A 23,074-nucleotide genomic window follows, 5' to 3' on the forward strand; every position below is an offset into this window, starting at 1 on the left:
ATGGTTGTTCAAGGCTTCTATCCAATCCACAACAGCATCAGCATCCATCTTTCCCGAGAACATGGGTAGGTCACCTTTGGCATCCTTCTTACCAACTCTTTCAAGGGCCTCTATGAAGTATCTCTGGTCTACAAGTAAGTTAACCACCTCCTGCTCAGGGGCATCCTCTTCTTCTCCTTCTTCCTCTTGCTCTGAGGAAATCTTTGCTGTCTTTTCCATCCGACCCTTCATCTTCTCAAATTCATCTAATAACCACTTATTGATTTTCTCATGTTCTTGCATCTTCTTTGCCAATTCAGCATTGGTGACCATGTTTGATGTTTTAGCTTCTGACTTCAATCCAAACATAAAATCTAATTGCCTCAGGAGCTTTTCCCAAGCTCTAATACCAAAAATGATGTAGAGATAAATTCAACAGAAGCAATATCAAAAAGGAACCAGCACCAGCAAGAAATATATATTAAAATTTCTTCTTAATTAATTCTTCAAATGAACAGTAAATACATTTGCTCTCCTAGAGATTTCTTCTCCTGTAATTTCATATTCCAAAGACTTGCCCTAAACCTAAACCTAAACCTAAAACTCTATTTATACTTGCTAAGATGGTCTACGAAAAATTCTAGATTATTACAAAATAGGAAAAATAGTCTATAGAATACTCTAGATTGATATAGAATGGGGAAGAATGACCCCACGATGATCTGTACAAATCCCAAGAAAATCTTATCATAATGACAAAATCGGGATAAATTCTTCATTTAGAAATCATCTCCAAAATGTTTTATGTGGGTGCTCCTACACCACTACCTTTCTTCAAAAATGCAATCACCACCACCCTTTTGCTTTTCCCCATCATCTCCAATCCTGAACTTATCTATCAAAGCTTGTACTAGGACATTGGTAGATGACTGATCTAGAATCATTTCAGCTCGGTGCCTTGCCATTTGCTCCTATTGTTGAGTTATCTATAATTTGACAATGCTTCATCACCTGCTTCATATTTTTAGGACAATCTTGCTATTGTCATTTCAAAAACCAAAACAGATTTGAAGTTTCTAGCCTATGGCTTACAAGATAAATTTTCCAAAATTAGTCTAAGTCATCAGATTAGATTTGGATTCAATCAAACAAAATTACACAATTTTTTTCAAAAGTATTTCAATCATCATTATGTAAGGTCACAAAATGTTGGAAAGGGATTTGGCAAGCAACATAGTGATGACATGGTGATAAAAATGTGATTCAAAGCAAAGGAAATACAGAGTGTTGAAGAAAAGATTTTAACATGGGAGTTGGAGCAAAGAAAAAAAACTCTAGCGATGCCAAAAAAACAAAAAAAATAGAGAAAATCAAAATTCTTGATGAAGTCTTTATTGCTGTACTTGTGATGTGTTTCAACAACTTCACTGTAATGTCCCCTTTTTCATGGCATGTCCATAATTAACATAAAGGGAAAAAATATATATATTTAATGTGATGGGCTTCAAGTTTTAAGTTTATAAGTTATTCATATTTAATTATTCATTATGTCTAAAGTGAGGGCCACTTAGTGTTATCCATGTTTTTATTACTAGGCGAAATCTTCATGGTGGGTAATGTTAATTTGGAGACCGCCTAAAATCAAGGATTTTGTGAGAGGCTCACAGCATTTTGAAAAAGTGGGTAATTTAAATTTTATAAGGAGTTCAATGGGAGAAAAGAATTCATTTAAAGTTTATCAGTTTGTTATGTTTTACTATTTGCAAGTAGAGACCAAGCACAGGACAAAACCCCTGTCATGGCAACTCTGAAAATAGCCCCAGGTCTGTGCTCAGCTTGATCAGGTTCACAGTCTGAATGGGGGATTCACAGTGCTTAATATAAAGGCTATCACTGCTCGTTCAGACCAGCAGTCACCACTAGAGCAGCTCGAACTGAGAAAGCCCTTTGCCAGCACCCAATTCATGCTAGCTTTTGTCTGAGATTTTAATCTGAACCTGATAGAATGATTGGTACACCATGCATTCAAATCATGGCAATTAATGTTATCTCTGGTTTGAGTTTAATTTTATAGTCTGGGTAATAAGAACACATATTGTATGTTAAGAAATTCCCAATCGAATAGTCTATAATTTGTGAAAGTTTCATAGAATAAATCATTTCTTGGTCTGCTTGAAAGTTACATCTGTCATTAGAAAAAGTTTATATTAAGGATATTTCATTCATGATGCCCCTTACAATGTCATTACTGAAGAATTGTTCATTAATGTGCTGGATGTCATTGACTTGAGTGAAATTCCTCTCTGAGCATTTGCAAACACAAGCAATGTGCTTTGTCAGAGGTTGCTTCAGTTCTAGACAAAGAATTCTTGGCCAGATGGATCATATTTGGCACTGTGTACTGCTCACTCCTGGTAGCGTGGCAGTTCTTATAAAAACAAGTATAGTAGTTACTTGGACTGTGTTAAAAATTATCTTGGTAATATTTATTCTTAGCATTGGCCTTTCTGAACTTCAGAATCAATTCAATCTAATAGGAAACTAATTCCAGTCTCACTTATTTTTTTCAATGGTATTGTCTAGTGCAATACCTTAAAAGAAATAAAAGTATTAAGTTTTTAAACTGAACTTGTAAATTTCACAAAGCAAAAGCGGCTTCATGCTGAAAGTGAGGTAAACACACAGGAAACAAGTAAGAATTTCATGAATAGAATCCTCTATCATCAAACTTTCTCATGACAAAAAAAGTGAAATCCAAACAACTCTCTCCACATACCGTGATGTTTTGGTCCCTCCTTCTGCATGCCGCGCAATTTTTTCCTCAACAGTCTGCAGAGACTCAGACCTTGTCACAACAAATGAACATACTTCAGGAAGACAAAAAATCCTTTCAACAAGAATCCTTCCCGAATTCATTTTGTCAAAGCTGCAACTAGAAAAATTAGAAGATCCAACATTCATGCAGTGCAGAAATTACCAATGCATGATATGTACAAACTCGTATATATGCTAAAAACTTACCTCACGCCTCTGGACAGTGCCACCATATCCTGTAGCTTGGCAAAACTTCCGATACAGAGGAACTGCAGCATAAGTGGAACCCACCATTGCCACAACCAGTGCAAGAAGATACAGGAGTGTAGCTTGTGATTTTTTACCACCAACTTCGCGTGCTGATAACTTCTGAGACCCTTCAATAGCATCTGACTTTTGAGTACTAAATCGAGCCACTTTACATGAATTCCAAGGTTGTGTCATCCTGAATGAAGTTTTATAATTGGAGGTTTCATACAGAAACGCTTTGTATTTCAAAACTGATCCAAGCATTAAAGGATACTGACAAGTTCCTCTAAGAACACAAGTGGGAGTGATCATAGCAAATTGTCCTGTCTGGTGATATGTGTACAGTTTCATTGTCTGTAATCTCATGAAACAATGTTCATTCCTGCAAGAGGGATTTAATAACGACTCTTCATCTACTTTGCATGCAATGCTATAAATAATGCTCAATTCAGCTTTAAATGCTTCAAGATTAAAATTTTATATTCTTCCAAATAATTTCATTCTTTTTAGAACTGTAATACCATCAAACATATTCAATACCATGTTACTCAAGCTACAAAATATCCAAAGCAAGGGCAATGGAAAACACTAAGAGAAGTATAAGAAATGGATTCCTCAATAAATAAAGCATTTTACACAAAAAAGAAGCCCAGGATCTTGGACAAACCAAGTTATTTTGAGAATCCATTATGGCAAAGATAGCTATAATTGATTCATTTGTGTCTTGCAACTCTTGTTCAAAAGACTAGTAACTTTGTAAGGAATTTGAGAGGGATTTGCTAGGTCAAGGAAGTCAACCTTAATGTTTTGGATTACCAACACCGTGGTAAAAGCAGCTTTTGAGACTTGTCTTTTAGGCTGCTTCAGTGTAATTCCTAGTACATATACTTGGGTTGTTATGGCCCAAGCCTAAGAAGGTTTTTAACCAAAACCCCAAGATCTTGACAAGTCCTAAAAAGGTTTAGCTTGTGATTTATTAGCACCAGCTTGGCCTGCTGATAACTTCTGAGACCATTTAGTAGTATCTGACCTTTGAGTACTAAATGGAACCTCTTCACATGAATTCCATGTTTATGTCATCCTAAATGAAGTTTTATAATTGGAGGTTTCATAAAGAGACTCTTTGTATTTCAAAACTGATCCAAGCATTAAAGGATACTGAGAAGTTCCTACAAGAACACGAGTGGCAGTGGTCATAGCAAGCTTTCCTGTCTGATAATATGTGTACAGTTTCATTGTCTGTAATCTCATCAAACAATGCTCATACCAGCACGAGGCATATAATAATGAGTCTTCATCTACTTTGTTTGCAATTCTATAAAGAACCCTCAATTCATCTTTAAATGCTTCAAGATTAAAATTTTATATTCTTCCGAATAATTTCATTGTTTTTAGATCAACTGTAATACCATCAAACATATGCAATACTATGTTACTCAAGCTACACAATATCCAAAGCAAGGGCAATGGAAAACAGTAAGAGAAGTATAAGAAATGGATTCCCTGATAAATAAAGCATTTCATACAAAAAAGCAGCCCAGGATCTCAGACAACCCAAGTTATTTTGAGCATCCATTATGGCAAAGATAGCTATAATTGACTCATTTGTATCTTGTAGCTCTTGCTCAAAAGACTGGTAACTCGATAACGAATTTGAAAGGGATTTTCTAGGTCAATGAAAACCAACCATAATGTTTTATATTACCAACGCCATCGTGAAATCAGCTTTTGAGTCTTGTATTTTAGGATGCCTTGGTGTGATTCCTGGTGCATATACTTGGGTTGTTATGGCCCAAGCCTAAGAAAGTTTTCTAATAGTAGTAACCAAAGCCCCGAGCTTGTGACAAGCCCTAAATATTGAATCACTGACAAAACTCCACTGATATGTTTTTGCTTTCCCTAAATCAACTTGCGTTTTAAGATTATTCCACTAAATGTCACAAAATCAGGAATTTTATTAATCATACCCATTTTTTTTTATTTTTGGAGTGATTTTCCCCCAAACTCTGAGCACTCTCAAAGCCTCTGATATCTTGGGTTTGAATTTTTTGAATGCATGATCATATTGAAATTTTTAACCAAAAAAGCATAAAACAAATAGCAGATTAGTAAAAACACATGAACACTGGAGAAAGAACGTACCTAAGAAAACCCTCCAACTTGAGGGAAAAACCCAGCCAGACCAAAATGAACTTCTTTATTGAATAATAATCAGAGAGTCTCGGAACTGAGCTTACAACCTTTTGAGCTTTAACACTATACCCTCTTTACAATAATAATTAATCTACAACTTGATGAACAACACATATGAAGAATACTACAACAGTAATAATAATGAACAACAACCCACTATCTCCTGCAGACAAACATTTGACATGAACAAACTGATAAACTGCAGACTCAATACATCCCTACAGCAGCAACCTGTGAAAAGAATAGTCTCAGAATAATTGCTACAACAGCAAGAATGATGATACACGCTACTAAAAAATGAACAGTATTCTCAAACTTCAAAATGAATGTCAACAGTCTCTGTATCAAACCAAGCAACAGACTAGAGTTCTCAATAAAATCTCAATATTTGTTGAACAAGAAAATCCGATGCTTAGACTTTTGACTGCCACAGCACACAAATGAAACTTCAATCTCCAACAGTATGTAAGATTGAGAACATTCGGTTGCTCATGGTATAGGCTCCTTGCAGTCTTCAAAAGGCACGACTCTTGGCTTGTCAACAATACACAAGATGAAACTCTTGTATGTCCAACAGTCATGTACGCACATGGCTCTAAGAAAAAATTACAATGACCAAGAATAAGCCTCTTCAATCGTCCTGAGATCCTCTCTACTATAAAAAGTCTTTATTCGAATGACTGGATTGAATTGAATGAAATTTTTCAGTCAGCCAACAATGAAGCATCAACACTGATGAAGATTACAGTTGCAGAAAGAAAAACCATCGCAGGTAACTACGATAGCTCCTGCAGCTATCAATATTTAACAGCTCAGACCGTTTGAGATGCCAAGTTTAAATTTGTAAGATCCTGATCAACAAAAGGGATGAGAACCAAAGGAGTGCTATCATTGTGATAGAAATCCTCAAACTCATTACAACATCAAGGTCCCAAACTTTGCCATCCTAAGAACCTTGAGTGAAGGATGTTCTTCACAAAGAGTTAAGATTCTTAATGAAATCCTAATGATTCATACAGCTGTCAAATGTGTATGCCCATAAGGATGTGGACTTTTGGATGCAATCATGTTGTTTGATTCAAATTGTGTACTAAAGCATTTTCCCAAGAGAGGTTAAAGTTGTGTTTCAAATAACTTGAAACCTCAAGGTCCAAAATCTCAACAATTGTAAGACTTACAAAACTCTCAGCTCATTAAGTTTTATCAACCGTAGCCTTGAGTTTTGATCTTCCTAGAATCTAAAGAAGAATTTATTTTAGGAGTAATTGTCTTAGATGTTGGAATCATTTGCTGTCACACCAAAAGCTCAAACTATTAATGCCCGACACAAATGTCAAATTTAACCTGACCCGCGGGAAGTAGTTAAGCCATGTCAAGAATCTTCAAGGAGGTGTTGAACACCAAGTCAACAATTTTCCCCTTAGCACCAACTAAGCCTTCAGCACCCATTGATAGGAGACTCAAACCCGTGACCCAAGGCTCTAATACCAATTGTTGGAATCATTTGTCCTTGCACCAAAAGCTTGAGTTGTTAATGCCCAATACAAATGCCAAATTTAACCCAACCACGGTGTTGGTTCCCAAAACCGCAAATTGGAATCCTACGAGCCTTGCCCACTCAATGCTGGGATATCCAACTGGTAATGGCCAACTTGACGGAATTGATCGATGCGATCCAAATCCCCTGTGTTTCTGACTCTAAAAACCAAGGCCAGTGCACCTAAACCTTGATAACAAACTTGGATCCGAGACGTTTATATCATATAGATTCAATGCAAAAACAATTTCCCAAAATGGCAAGAGGTTAAGGAAACTTTTGGATAGCTAAAAGTGAGTATTAATCTTCGAAAATACGATTATTTTAATAAACTTGTGAATGCTGAAATAAGATTAAAAGTGAATTAATAAAACAAATAGATATCAAACCCTTAAAAGAAAGAGATTAGATTGAAAATCATAAGCAAGTTAATGATCAATGCTGAAATTTAAAAGGGCGATAGAGTCAATACTATATGTTTTCACATACAACTCTATGATACTATTTATATTAAATCTATAAACAATTCAATTATTAGGATGCGTCAAATCACTTTGTATTTATGCGTATTTGAAATAGTCTATAATGTTTTAACCCTTATAGAGACAAAATAGATACAAATAAAGAAACAATTATAATATTTCACAATATTTGTATTTATCGGGTTTAAACAACAATGAATAATTTGATCCACTTATCCTAATAACAAATTATTAATAGAAAATAAAGATTATCATAAAGGACGAACTATATAAGAATTTAACTCTAAAGCAAATAAAAATCTTATTGATTATATTGTAGGAAAAATCATATTGAAGACACTCAAATGTTGATGCTCCACTCAACATAATTTTATCTCACACAATATCGAAATATATGCCCAATCATTCAATATCTAGGAGCTTGGTTCAAAATTCAATTTCTTCCAAGGAAGGAATCTCAATAACATATATACTTCAAAAATGTAGAGAGTTTCTTGTATATCTGAACGGTGGGCTTTGTTTAATTTTACATCATATATTTATAGAGAATGAAGAGCAATTCACTCAACCATCGCATCCCCTCAAAAAAAAACTAATCCCAGCTTAATAACTATAACTGCACTAATTATTATTTAAATTTTGTATTTGTTTTAAAACAATAACTCCTAGGATTATCAGGTGACCTAAATCATTCCAGAGCAACTGCCAAATTCCTTGATATATTTCTTCTAGCATTCGGAGGGAGTTTTAATCGTTTTGAATCATCCGCAAATGGCAGTTCGTCCTTATCTCTGCACTCCGGTGGCCCAAAGAAAATCCGAGTCCATGCTCAAACCTGCAATACACAAAATACTGTTAGATTTTGTATTATTGAAACCATTATTTCCAACACAAAAATGTGATTCGTGGATCCCTTTGCCAATCTTCAAACCCTATCAAAGTATGAAGGTAATTTCGCTGGAGCAGATACTTGTGGGCTGGACAAGTTCATAACTCTTCTTCTGGAGACGATATTGATTTTTATAAATAATTGGTGTTTTTATCATCACCTGTATTTTTCCTTGCTATTTAAAGCCAATTAAGTTGTCGTTTCACATATATTACTGTCACTGCTTTTGCCATTCTATACTCAATTCACTTTGGTTTTCTCAAAACATCCAGGGTGGCATGGCAAATTTGACATGGCTATGCAATATGTGTTTTTTATATTGATCGTTGCCTAAAATCTTTGAACACGGTTGCATTTCTCAAATGGTTGCCACAGAGATTATCATTGTTGCTTTTCTTTGTCGTCTCACATAGATTTCGCATGTGCTATTGTGCCAGAATACTTGATACCTATCACATGCTTCAGATGTGTCTTCTTCCACGGCGAGGATGCAAACGTCTGAAGGTTTGGAATTTACTGTCCTCAAATTTTCCTTATACGGCATTTGTTCATGTCCTTTACTGCCTTTGTTTGCCCTGAATAAGGTTGAAGTGAACATTTCTTCTGATAAGGATCTCAACTAAAGCTCACGGGAGTTCATTCTCTCAATGCCTTCTCTATTGGCCACTCTTGGTCATCATTAGGATAGTTATACCAGTCTGCATCGAATTTTGGACATTTTTCATCTTGCAAAAAAGCATCATGATCATCTATACTTGATTTATTAGTTTCCAAATTCAGCTTCGACTTCATATTTCCAATATGAGCAACCTTTCCTTTTTGAGAAGCCAGCATATTAGTGTGCTTTGCAGACTTCTGCAAGCTCATAATAATTTTGCTCATTCCTTAGCATTTAAATTATTGGATGTCGTAGTCATGATTCTTGTTTTGTAATGATTCTACATTAATCCACTGACTGTAATACACAGGATCTGCTTGGCATAGGAGAGTATAAACCAGGACTTAGTAAGTCTCATTGATAGGTCCAGTGAGGATGTTTGAATACTTCATAAGTTCATAGGATGTGAAAACCAAGGAACAAACTTGCAACAAGGTTTTATGCTGCATCTCCATTTAACCTGTTCAACTTTCTTCATAGGTTCAACTAGTTTTCCAACTCTCTACCCAAACTCAGTAGTTAGCTTATGTATCTTAATATTTAGAGAGATAGATTAATAACCCTGATCCACAAGTTCTGCAATGAAGTTACTCAAGTTTTTTTTTAGCAATTCAATAGTTTTATTTGCTTGCAGATCTACCTCAAGCCTATTTGTTATTCCACTAATTTGCACCATCTCTAACTGGTATTTACATCATTATTACCTTCATATCGACTAGTAGAAAAACTCAGAAAGTATTACTGTAGGTGTTCAGGCTATACAACTATCCAGAATTAGATATGCTTCAACTCTTTCTCTCAGCAAATTTCTGTCTCCGGTTGCCATTTAAATTGTACCCATATTGATATCATGGAGTAGATTAATGATCTAGGTACGTCCTTCAATCCTGACTTTGCACAACATATGCTAAAATTTCCTTTGACTAATGAACAGGCCGGCTGCATCAGATTAATATTAGTACTTATCCTTTTGACTTCAATATCTAATCAAGGAGCTCTCCATCTTTAAATAACTTTATCAGTTCATGAACACGATCGTCATCATCTTCAAATGCATTGCAGAAATGGATTTTAATCATGGAGGCTGATACTCATAAAAAATGGCTCAAATGGATGCTTTAAAATTTTGAATTTAAGGCTCCATCACACGGGAGGCAGTTTAGCCATGTCACAAATCTCCAAGGAGGTGCTGACCACTATGTCAACAAATGCTTTTTCATTATAAATTCCCTAGTTTAATTTAAACATTTAGGTCAAGATCAAGTTTGAAATAGTGACAAGTGTCACAATCCAAAAGCTCAAGCAAAGTAACGAGACTCAGACCCGGCTCGGACTCGGCAAGGGTAACTTGACTCATGACCCGGCTCAGACTCACCTGTGACTCGATAGTGACTCAACAAAGTGATAAAACCCTTGAAATTTAGAGATTTATTTGGATTTAAATTAATTCCATGCACGCATTCTTGAATACAGATTAAAGACACAATAACATCATAAAATAGAAGGTAATTTGATCACATATGTAACGTACATCGATTATGTAACTACAAAGGCAAAAAAATTAAGAATCAGCTCAGTTGAGTCAGCCGAGTCAACTAGGCGAGTCAGCCGAGACAATCGAGTCAGCTGAGTTGACCCGCCGAGCCAAGGTCACGGGTCATTTTGACCAGCTGAGGTAACTTGACTCGCTGACTCGGATGACTTGCCTGACTCACAGCAAGTCTCATTACTATGAGCTCAAGAGCATTAAGGCATGGACCTGAGCTTGCTACTCCTGAATACTTCAAGTAAACCACATTCAACTCTAAGAAATCTAGTTCAAGTTATTTTTTACAAAGGAATTTATCAATCCCTCAAACCATAGAGATATCAATGAAAGACGATGCCTATTTTTGCCTAATGTCTAAGCTGGATCAATATGACCCAAGGTTTATTATTTTTTTATTCAAAATTCGAATTAACTTGTCCCTCAAACCCTTGGAACTCAAGTGAAAAGCCTTTAAGGGCTTGATTTGCTCAATGACGAAGCAACGTTAGATATATTAACTAATTGCCAACTACCTACATTGAGACAAGGGAATCATCATTCATCGGCTATTGTATTTTAAAAACCTAAGAGTGAATAGATTATGTTTTTCAACCATAAGTAACTAAGTTTGTAGCAATTGTCACAATCAGAAGAACTCAACTCTTCGTACAATGACTAATGAATATGAAACTAAAAAGTCTCCAAGACCTAAAGAAAGGAATGAACAAAGTAAGGTTTGTTTAACCAAACACAACACCTTGACTCCAAATATTTCCTTATTCAAAGGAATGAGCAACACCAGTCCCTAAGATATGGACAAGTAACACACTCTTGATGATTGAGTTTCAAGGACTTTTTAGGAAAAATAAAATTCAGATATGAATTCTCCAATATCCCAAGCTCCTCTGGCAACACATAGTAGGCTAACTCAACACAAGTCACATATCAAAATGTGTGAGTTCTTTATTAAGACTCGACATTAAATAGGAATACACAATGACCCTCAAAAAAAAATCACTTTTCCTCACTTTTTCTATTTGTTATTGCACAAAAAAAGTATGTAGGGTTTTAAGGTAGGTTACCCTAGTCCTCCCCCTCCACCGGACCAGCCTAGGTATGAACAAGTACCCAATCTAAGTACAGTTCGCAATCTGGTCCGACCAAGGTTCGCTTTTTAGTAGCCCAATTCAAACTGCAAGCAAGGACTCGTGAACCCACGAGAATTGGTCTAGCCCAAATTGAACCACGAGCAAACTTGGGCAAACTAGGCCTCGTAGATGGCCAAAAAGTTGTCTTTTTCCAAATTTAATAAAGTTTTCACATCCTTAACCCTAATAAGTGTAAAAGAAATGCTTATGTTGGCTTCTAACTCTTATTTGTGTTGTACAAGTAGGTTAGTCTATCTAAGCAAAAGCAAATAGGTGGTTGAGCAAGAGTTTGGTTGTGCAAGGAGGAGTTGGAAGATTGGTTTGTGAGCTATCTTGAAGTGCTTGTGCCTCATTCCTACACCTTCGCAAGCTTACAATGAGTGGAAGAGGTAAGTCCTGGTTCCATTTTCTTTTTGTTTTTGTTTAAGCTTTTTTTTCTCATTTATCTTTCATTCTCCATAAGATCTAGCCATTGTTTTCCAAAAATAACTTTCTCTTGCATTTAAGTTTTGTATTGAATATGTATACAATTTCTTGCCATAGGAAAAGGAACTACAATCAGATTCACCTCTTCCTCAGTAGGTAATATCGAACAAAGAATAGTACCCCATTATGAAACTCCCTTGTTGAAGCATGTGGATATTGTAAGTCCTCTTCCACGAGATGGTGTTTTCCATTGGAAATGGCGGGGTTGTGATGCAGAAAGAAATAATTCATATTTTTCGTGTAATAGGCCATTTGTGTCGATACCCTGGAAGAGGAGTCAAGAAATGTCCTGGAAAAAAAAAATGCAAATGTACCAAATTCAAAAGTATTAAAATATATTCAAGAGCGTGAGATAGCAGAAGAGAGAGAAGAATGTAGATGTAATACAATCGATGGCAGTAGCAATAAAAGTTTTTTTAAAAAGAAAAGGGGATGAAATCCACCACAAATGTTGTGATAAAATATCATCCCTTCTATTCTACCTCAGCTGCCCTTAATTCTCAAAATGAAGCACACCTTACACACAAAAGAAAGGGATCACTAGAAACTACATTTCAAAATTAGAGTAGGAAAATTGCTAACATTGATGTGGCAAGATGCTTGTATGCAAATGGGTTGTCTTTTATTGTTGTTCGCTCTCCATATTGGAAGAGATGTTGAGAAGTGCTAATGAAGCTCCTTCAAGGCATTCAGGAGCTGATTTTGAGAGAGTATGAATCACCTTGTTGGATCAAGAGGTCAAGCTGATTGATGAGCAATCGAAGCCCATAAAAGATTCATGGATTGACTCAAGGGTAACAATTGTTTCAAACAGGTGGAACGATCCTAGAAATCGTCCATTGATCAATGGTTTGGCAGCGTTCCTTAAACAGACAATGTTTTTTAAAGCAGTGGATTTTGAGGCGCAAATAAGATACGGGTCATTTGCTACTCATATTCTCATCTCTGCCATTGACCCAGTGGATACTAGAAACATTGTCCAAGTCATTAACGGACAATGCAAAGAATTGTAGAGTTGCTGGTTTGTTGGTTGAAGAGAGATCAACATATTTTTTGGACACCTTGAATGGTCCATTCACTCAATCTTTTGCTACAAAAGATTGGGAACAATATTGAGCGGATCAAGGAGGTGTATGCAGAGGCTGAAGACATCCAAATGTTCATCACGAACGACTACATGACTAAAGGAATATTCAAAACGTTCTCACGTTTGGAGTTATTGAAGGTAAGTGAACTTGAACCCAAGTTGGTAATTTAATATAAAAAATAGTCACTTGCAATTTGTGATTTTTTTTAATTATGTAATGTGTATTCTTTTCTGAAGTACGTATCTAATAGTTATATTTTTTTTGCTCTATTTTATGTTAAAGGTTGTCGAGATGCATTTTGCATCAAATTTAATTGTCTTGAGACGACTCGTGCAAGTGAAAGAGGCACTTTCCAATATGGTAATCAGCAGCACTTGCGCTATATGGAGGCAAAGCAATACTGAGAGGGAAGCCAAAATAACGCTTAGGATTATGGATGACTTATAATGGGAACGTCTGGAATATCTCATTAAGTTCATCAAGCCCATTATGAGCATGCTTAAGTATACTGACATGGATAGGCCTTGCCTTGGCGAGATTTATGATAGCATAGACTCAATGCTTGAGAAGATCAAGCAAATTGTAAATGAAAAAGAGCAAGATCCTCAAAAGACCTTCAAACAATGGCAAGTAATTGTTGTAGAACGATGGAACAAAATGGCCACTACATTTGCTTGCATATGCATTGATGCCCAAATACTATAGCACCCAATATACTAATCTACTAGGAAGGCTAACGCCCTATAGAAATTTAGAAGTGTCTGATGGATACAAGGCAGCATTTGAAAGACTCTTTCCTAATGAAGATATGCGAGATTTGATGAGCTCACATAGTTTGTGGATGCAAAATGTCTAAGATATGCGAGATTTGATTACAGATGAGCTCACATAGTTTGTGGATGCAAAATGTCTAAGTAATGATGCTCTTCATCATCAGTTTAGGAAGGATGCTCAGTTTAGGAAAGATTCTAATAGCAAAGATTCCAAATGTTGCAGCCTCTTGCAATCAAAATTATATCACAAGTTTAATTTTTTTTAAACTACTAGTAGTTTATTTTGTCTTTATCTATTGCGAGAAATTATAAGAATCGAGATTTGATAATTTTATTTTAATTTTTAATTTTTCGAGTCTTCATAGGTTGCTAGTTCATCTGCATCAAAAAGAAATTGGCGCAAATATTCTTTCATCCACTCAGTGAAGTGCAATAGGTTACAATCAAAAAGAGCAAAGAACTTAGTATTTGTGCATTACAACTTGTGCCTCGTCTCACACAAGAGTAAAGAATACAAAGAAGGGGAGACAAAGAGGTGGCATATTAATGAAGGGCTTGCAGACATGAATACTTTCACTTCTTAGCTTGCAATTGAAGATTTTGAAGATGTTAACACCAATACTATTATTGTTGTAGCTAATCCCATTGGCCTTAGCTCTATTACTAAGTCAACTAATGTCAAAAAAGAAGAAGATGATGATGAAGAAGATGAAGATAAGGTAAGATGAGATAATTTATTGATGTCTAATTACAGACCAACAAAGGGTCTAAGGGGTAGAAAGTTACAACCAAGACACAACAAGCCAAAGGAAAACCAAAAAGTGCCCTGGGAAAAGCAAACAAACAAGAAACAAAAAGGAAGAACTACAAACACCATTGAGCAATCAAAAGTCGAGGAAAGCGGGGGCCACCAACTAAGAGTACACCCAACCACAGGGAAGTACCCCTGCATAGAAGGGTGCCTACCAGGGTGAGGGGGGTGATTTGGGGTTGTCTCCGAGAACAAGTAAAAGAGGGTTTTCGTTGAGGTGTGTAGTCACTACAAGATATCATAGTCTTGGTATAAATCGAAGTCAAGTGGTCTAGCAAACACTTGTTTTAGGGAAGGATATCGGCATGAAGGAGGTTATAAGTTGAACCGGCCAAGATCTCGAGGTAGACTAAAGCAATAAAGAATGATCATGAAGAGGGATGGAATCAAGACGGTAGACCACCAGACACTGCTAGTCCATGTTTAGAAAAAGTAAGCAAGTGACCAACAATCTTTGAACAAACAATGGAGCCTCCCACCAATCTCATACTAAACGGAGCAGTGGAATAGGAAATGCCACTCAGTCTTCATAACCCCCATGTCGTAAAGTTGGCAAACCCGATGATCTCTATCTATCTAGTGCTCTATCTGAATTAGAAGCCATTGGGAGCCCACTCTAAAGGAGCCCAGAGGCATGTGTTGGGCATGAGTCCAACATTGCCAACATAAGAGGGGAAAACAATGATCTTGTCCTAAATTTCAACGTAGTGTTCAACATAAAAGGCCATCCTGGGATGGAGCCCCCCCAGGGGCTCAGTCCAAGTCATGTAAATATACCTCCTGTAGATTTCCATCCTAACATACCTATTCAACTTCGACTAGGTAGGGAGGAGATGAGCAGGGGCATCTAGCGAGTATTGTTAGGGAGATAAACGATCAATATCGATGCCCACCGAACCAAGAAGAGTCAAAGCTTGTGCATACCAGCACCAGGCTTGGCCAATAGGGTTAGTCACAATGATCATCTCTGAGAAGCGGTAGGCCAAGCAGGAATATCTAGGGCAGCCCTCGGCTAAGTCAACAAAGCCCCAAAGACAATGCAAAAACCATGTCAAGTGGAAGATGGCACCAAGTTTAAGGTGGTGCGTCCTGAACTCAGCAAAAATGATACCGGTAGGTGTAGACTAGTGGCATTTGATAATGTGTTGAAGGACAAGCATCTGGACCAACTCAATAGAAGCCCAATCAGAGGCCAAGGAGGAGTGATCCCACACCATAGAGCCAAAAAGGATCGTCAGTCTAATCAAAGAATCCATAAGAGGCAACTTAGATGTGGTGTCCTGTAAGTGATGTCAAAAACACAGTCTCTCAAGCAATGCAAGGGAACCAAGGACCTTGTTCACCCGCGGTTGCATGCTCAGTCTCATACTGAAACAGGGTCCTGAGAATCTAACGCCCAAAGAGGTATAAGTAGATGAGATCTCGATCTCAAACCCTTGGAAGAAGATGTGCAAATGAGATGTCTTCAAGCAGTTATAGACCATGACCTAGCTTTTACCCAAGTTAACAATGAGATGTTCTAACGCCCAAAGAGGTATAAGTAGATGAGATCTCGATCTCAAACCCTTGGAAGAAGATGTGCAAATGAGATGTCTTCAAGCAGTTATAGACCATGACCCATTTTTTACCCAAGTTAATAGTGAGATGTCTCGAGACGCAAAAGGAGGCCAAACCGTCAAGGAGGCATTAAAGGCCCTCAAGAGATGAGGCCAGGAGAACCACGTCATTAACAAAAAGGATGGAGATCAAAATTCGGTATAAGTAACAGCCATCACCAGATAGTAAGAAGCCTATGAGGAAAGTCTCAAGCTCATCAACGTAGATACCGAAAAAGAAGGGGGGAGTGGGCAGCCCTTCTTCAACCTAATGGTACTGTGGATGGGGTCGGAAAGACCCTGAGGACTCTGGAATCGACCCACCACACACTCATAGAGCCTCATAATGGCAGTAAAAAGGATCTCTAGACTCCCAATGTCTCTAAGTCTCTGCAATAAAGCCGATCGAGGAATAGAATCGAAAGCTGTGTAGAATTCCAAAAAGCAACTATATACATTGGCCGAATAGTGCCTAGCCTCCTCAATAATAGCACAAAGAGTGAGAATGAGGTCCATAGTCTAGAAGTCTATCTTGAAACACGCTTGACCTCTCACACGATAATGTTGTCTATCAAGCTCTCTAGAAAGGATGGTGTGCAAGACAATAGCATAGAACTTAGAAAAGGTGTGTCTGACCATATGGTCCTAGAGTTACCGAGATTTGAAGCCAGCTCAGTATTGTGTATCAAGTGTATGACGTGCCATGACCAAGAAGGGGGGAACCCCGTGCAAACCACTCAATGAAAGAGCATAATGAAGAATGAACCCAAGAACAAAATGCATAACTTGAAGAGTTTCGTTTGAAGTCCTTCCTCATCAGTCGCTCTATTGTTGCTCATGGATTTGACAACCTCACAAATGTTGGTGAAGGTGAAAAGATGGCATAGGAGGGGGATGTGAGGTGAATGGGGAGTTGGTCGAGGATGTCAAGGAGGGTGGAGGTGTGCGAGACCAACGTGTCGAAGCCTAAGGTTGAGGGGGCGGGGGATTGTCAGGGGAAAAGGGTTTAACAAAAAAATTGGGGGGCTACAGAAGGGAGGCGCTAAGGGATCTGCATTCAGAGAGGTAGAACAAGTGCTTCTTATAACAAAGAATAAGGCGATAGGAGATGCTAAGTACAAGAAACGAAGAGGCCTGGGTTGAGAAGGCAGTGCAAACCAAACAGTGGAAAACTTACAATCATTATTGGACCAATGATTCAAGGGATAGGATCTCGAGGGGGTTGGGCGATGGGGGAAGGAGAGGGTTGTCAACTCACGGATGGCATTGGAAATATGGCCAAACATGGTAAAGGCGTCAAAGTGTTGGTGAAGGTCCCTTGGTGTAGGAACTGCCAAAGGTGGGAGGTTAAGAGGTTATGGTTGGCATTGCAAAGGAGAAGAGAGTACAGATAGGAGGCACTTGGGGGGCAAGGGGCAAAGGGGAAGGCATGGAGGGTGAGGCTGAGGAGAGCATGATCAGCCAAAGGGAGGCAAGAGATGGAAAAACGGCTAATAAAGGGGATGAAAGATAAGCAAGAGAGGGCATAGTCAACCACACTCACACACCGCAATGGGGCCAACAGGTGAAGAGGTCAGATCCAAGGAAGCAAGTGAGTCTGTTCAAAATCACAAGGTCAGGATATTTGCAAAGTTGTAGAAGGTGGCAACAATACTATGTCAGAGGACCGTCGATGCCGTTAGAGGATCGTTGAAGGCCTATATAACCCATATCAGTCTCAGAAGTACAAATAAAATTTGTCATCCAGTCATGGAGGGGGGTCTAAAGGTCTTTGGTACAGGCATTGAAGTTTCCCAGGATGATGATGTCCCCCATAACAAAGAATCTACCAATAAAATCAAGTAAGTCCTCATAGGGACCCCTCTCCTTAGTACTGTGGATAGCATAGGACAAAGAGGTCGGTGAAAAATAGTAGACAACAATGAAGATGTCTCTGTCAAAAAATTCCTCACCCTAATATAGACCCACATGAATCTAGCAAAATTGTCTAAGTACACAATAGAAGTCACCTCGAAGAGGCAATCCCTAACAAGGCACACAACCCCGCTTGAACCTCTAACCCCACCAAGAAACCTAACCTCATCCCTGAAATCATGCAACCACTGGAATCCCAAGATCCCGAGAAGAGGGCAAACAGGACTCCCATGAGTCTCAGTAACCAAAATAATGTCGGCAAACCCCATGGCATCCTAAAACAAACCTAACAAGGACCAAAGGGAACCATTGTTGTTCCAACAATTGATATGCAGGGAATCCCTAAGAGAACCCCACACACCCAACTACCATCACGGGCGTCATTTGGCAATGTAAGTCGATCTAGACTCCCAGCCAAGGGCAGAGATTCATGAATGACAGCTCTAAGGTTCCTGATGCGGCCTACTTACCAACACATCTAGCCTCTGCAACTAGGCCTCGTGAATGTTTAAGTTCGAATACCTAAGATTTTGTGAGATCCTTGTAGAGGAAGATCTTAGTGGGAAGAGGAAAAAGCTTCCTCCTCACACTAAGAACTCACAAACAATCAATAGGTATGAAGAATCTGAGGAAAAGGGTGCCATCGTGTCCAAACCATGCTCTATCAAGTGAAATATCTGTAATACCCAATTGCTCATTGGGAAAGGAGTAACATGTAGGTAAAGGGTTGATGGAGGGGGGAGGAAGATTGCGAACCAGTAAATTGAGTTCACGAGCCCGTCTCACACGCTCATCGGCCAGCTTGGCATGGACAAGCTCCTTGACACCAAAAAGAGGTATTAAGCTGGGATTGTTGCGAACTGAAGCCCATGACTTCAACTGTTGTTTAGTTTCAAAAGCAAGGGAGGTATGTTTACTAACAAATTCACCTTGTTGGTCTTGGATTTCATAAACATGTATGTTGTTAGAGTCCACAAGTTGTCTGAGATCAGTAGAAGCACCATCAAGTGTGGAAGAGAGGCCCACAAACTAAGATTTCAACTCAATAATAGTATTGGACAGATTACCGACCAAGTCTCTCAGCTGTGAATTCTCATATTCCAGCCTGGCCATGCAGTCTACGAGCTGCTGGAAAGTCACAGGAGTTGGGGGGGTTGGGGGTGGGGGGAGGTGTGGGGAGTCCATAGTGTTGTCAGTAGAGAAAAACTAGCTACAAAGGCCCTCATTGGCGTGCACTGCATAGCTGGAGAAGACACCAAACAACGAACACCTCAAAAGCAAGCAAGAAACCAACGTTGGCGACACCAAACAGCATGAGAAAAAGACGCAAGTGCCACAACACATTGGCAAAGACAACCAGAGCTAGGGAAGTCAAAAGCACAAGGAAAATATTTCGATGCCCAAACACCAACCAGCAAGAAATTGGTGAAAAAAAGGAACCAAGACAAGTGCACACAACGAACACATGCAGAGAAAAAGGGCCACCACACGCAAAGAAAAGTGGAAGCACAACACGTAGGAGGCAAAAACGGCAAACACACCAAACGCACGCAGTAGACGTGAAGCCAAGAGGAGAGGAAGCACAAGCACCAAAGACGAATGAGTGCAGGAGTGAAAACAAAGCAAACATGGAGTCGAAATCACAAAAGATGTCATGGGAATGCAAAAAAGATGCTAAGCAGCGCGATGGGCGGGAAAGAATATTAATAAATTTTTATTTGATTAGTTGAACTTGAAACAATGATACTTAAACTTGTTATGATTTAATTTTAATGTTTTAAATCTTTGATGTTGAACTTGAAATATATGGCGGTATGATCACGATTCATGATGCTATAATTATAAGTATTAAAGTTTATGGTGTTTTTGTTGTTTAAATCATATGATTTTATGATACTGTGTGAGTTCTAATTTCAACTCATGTTTCTAGGCTTCATAAATATGTATATATACATATATATTTTTTATTTTTACATGTTTTTGTACAAACAAACCCAAATGAACCCAAACCCCTTTCCAAAAAAATTTTGTACCGACGAAATGGTTCTTCCAACTTAAACTAATAACCTAGCTTTGACGCGAGGAAACAAGATCAAAGCAGATTTCTTCTCTTTTTTTCATATCCACCTATTGAAAATCAAAAAAAATCTTTAAGAAGAATGAAATATGCTAGCAAAAAAATTCCCATTTTCCTTCCACACTTATTTCCTTGTATTTTTATCTTATTTATTGTTGTTTATCTTTATTTCTGGGCAAAACATTAACATTTGCTACATGCACCATTGGGTCCTCATCTTCCCAATACGAGACATGTCGTTTGTTATCATAGACACTTTATTTACATTCTGGCATGTTGCAATGAAATTGAGGATACTTTACTATGGGGGGCAATGTTGTTTGCATCCTACCTTTCATTGGAGGGGTTATTATATTGCATTCTCATGATGGATGTCATTCTTACAAGGCGTTGTAGAGACCTATATTCATCACTACATGATTTGATGCATGATTTGCATTATCTCTTTTTTGGAAAGGAGTTTTGTCCCATAAGGTTTTCTCCTTTTTGCAATTTGTAAGATTTTAGTTGCAATGTACATGGGTACCTAACATGGCCTAGTTGTCAGGACCCATCATCATTATCATATTGCATTTTTCTCCCTAAGTTGCACTTGAGGGGTGGTGTTAGAGTAATTTATTATTTTACTCTGTGCTTAAGTTTCACCTAGACATATTAGTTGTCTTTCATCATTTCCTAGGTTTCATTATTATTTGTGCATATATTTGTAATGTAGTTATCTCTTCCTACTCCTACATATAATCGGACCACATGGCGCTCTATATGCCCTTCTTTGTTTCTTGCCTTGCCTTTATAAGCAGGCTAACTCAATACAATTATAGTTTCTAGTGATCAATACCTCTCTTTGTTGTGGAAGTGTCTACATCTGTGATCTTGGTAGACTGGGAGCTTTGCTCGAACAGTTTGGTGACTCCTTAGGCTCAATGCCCTTCAACATTGTGATTTAATTATTTATAAGACTGGATTAGGACAATAGGTTCTACCAGCATTTCTCACTGTGGTTTTTTCCCATCTTGGGTTTCCACATACCTCTTGTGCATTGTCTTCATTCTATGGTTGCATCTCTCTTTTGTTTCAGTTCTAATTCCAGTGAGTTTTCAGATTGAAGATTTAAGAATCAAAAACCTCATTAAAGTTTAAATTGTTAAGGACCAAAAGTTCACCACTCATTCACCCCCCTCCCCCTTTTAGTGATAGAATTGTGTTCTTCGCAAACATGAGATATAAAAGAGAGAGAGGAGAACTTCATTTAAGAGGAGGAAAGGAAGTAAAAATGAATTGAGATTTGGAATCAAGGAGGGATTGATAAATGAATGAAATCTAAATAAGGAAGTGACGCTTTCAAAGGGCAGAATTGTGAGGGGTTGTACACCTTCAAACTAGGCTAATTGTGAAAGGTTGTCTCTTGCCAAAAGGCAGACATTTTAACAAGATATGACCTCGCCCTACATTGGAAGATATAAAGGGAAGAAGGTTTCTTTTGAGGAGGAACAGAATGGGAGATACTATGGGTACAGCATCAGCCTTGTGTAAGTGGGGGAAGATTGATAACATGCAGATTTTTTAGAATACTTTTAGCAGATGTAAAAGCAAATTTATAATCAGATCTTTAAGCCGAGGTTGAGCAAAACTGAAAACAGATATAAAGCAGAAGCAGTGCAAGCCTTCAAGCTAAATCAGGGCAGAACTTTAAGGAAGATACTAAAGGTTGCCAGGAAGAAAGAAGAAAAATCCACTCCAGCAATGCAGGTATGCATAGAAATTGTTTTTGATGAATAATAGTTCTTAAGAGGCATCACTAACAAAGGACACAATCCCTCACGTAAAGGCAGATACATCCAATGATCACATCCCTTGAGGGAAACAAGAGGACATAAAGCCACAATGGGAAGAAGTCAACAAGGCATCCAAGAGGGAACAAACGTGCAACTGAGAAGAGATCTGCAGTCTCACAGTTAATAAATTAGACAGCAGTTTATATAATTTTCAAGGCATTGATATGGTGCATGTGCATTCTGGTCTAGCTTGTTGATTATCTTCTCTTCTGTTTGATAGAAAGTAGGAATGTTTATATGCTGAGGGTTCCTTTAAGATCTGCAAACATTATGCCATCCCATTATGAAGGAGGGATATGATACATGCAACGAATGCAAGTAGCATAAGGTCATTCTGGTGCGCATAAGGTCATTCTGGTGCAGGAGCACCCTAGGATTGACTAGGGTCCTAGTAACAATTTTGGCTTGATGACCCTCAGATGGGTCAGAGCATGTAATAAAGGCCTCATGAAGAGCCATGTGTGTTCTTTAAAGTTCTTAGAATGTTTTGGAGTCTAATTAGGAAGTTATGCCAAGTTTTGCCAAGACTTGCCTTATATAGGCAAAAAGTTGTCAGAAGGGTAAAGTTGGGCCTAGGAGTCAAAATGATTACTAAAGGCATGGAGGAGTTTCTTTAGAGTCTATCTAGTGTTAAAACCGTATTTGGCATCATTCTGTGTCATTACATTGCAAGGAAGTAAGCATTTGCACAAAGTTGCAAAAGTTGCCAAAAAGTTGTCATGTTGTGACTTTTGCATTTTTGCAACTTTGATGACAACTTTTGGCAAGATGTGGAAAAACATGTCTAAACAGTTGCCAGTGCCCAAGAAACAGTTGGGATGGCAAAACCAAGTATATTTAAGCCCTTTCCATCCATTTTGAAAGGTTGGAAGTTAGAAAGTTAAAGAAGGATTGAATGAGCAAACAGCAATTTGTTACCACGGTGATCTCGCAAGATGAACATCTTGGGTATTGTGGATTGATATTCAATTCTTTTTTTGGGTTCCATAGTTAGTTTGTGTCATTTTACAACTCTATA

General features: G+C 38.0%; 1 protein-coding gene across 3 annotated transcripts in view; it reads right to left on the reverse strand.

Moving 5' to 3' along the window:
- LOC149578141 (cytochrome c oxidase assembly protein CtaG / Cox11 family) overlaps positions 1-23,074 on the reverse strand; it is a 119,014-nt gene that overhangs the window by 80,600 nt on the left and 15,340 nt on the right. For all 3 annotated transcript variants that reach the window (XM_089827664.1, XM_089827669.1, XM_089827672.1), the window contains 2 exons: positions 3,001-3,424; positions 2,756-2,808 (listed from right to left, as the gene is read on the reverse strand). In XM_089827664.1, the coding sequence (XP_089683790.1) occupies positions 2,756-2,808; positions 3,001-3,424 (477 nt within the window). The remainder of the gene's footprint in view (positions 1-2,755; positions 2,809-3,000; positions 3,425-23,074) is intronic.

The sequence above is a fragment of the Cupressus sempervirens genome, chromosome 1 (assembly GCF_028749045.1).
Source record: "Cupressus sempervirens isolate cs-2001-9-10 chromosome 1, ASM2874904v1, whole genome shotgun sequence".
Lineage (NCBI taxonomy): Eukaryota > Viridiplantae > Streptophyta > Pinopsida > Cupressales > Cupressaceae > Cupressus > Cupressus sempervirens.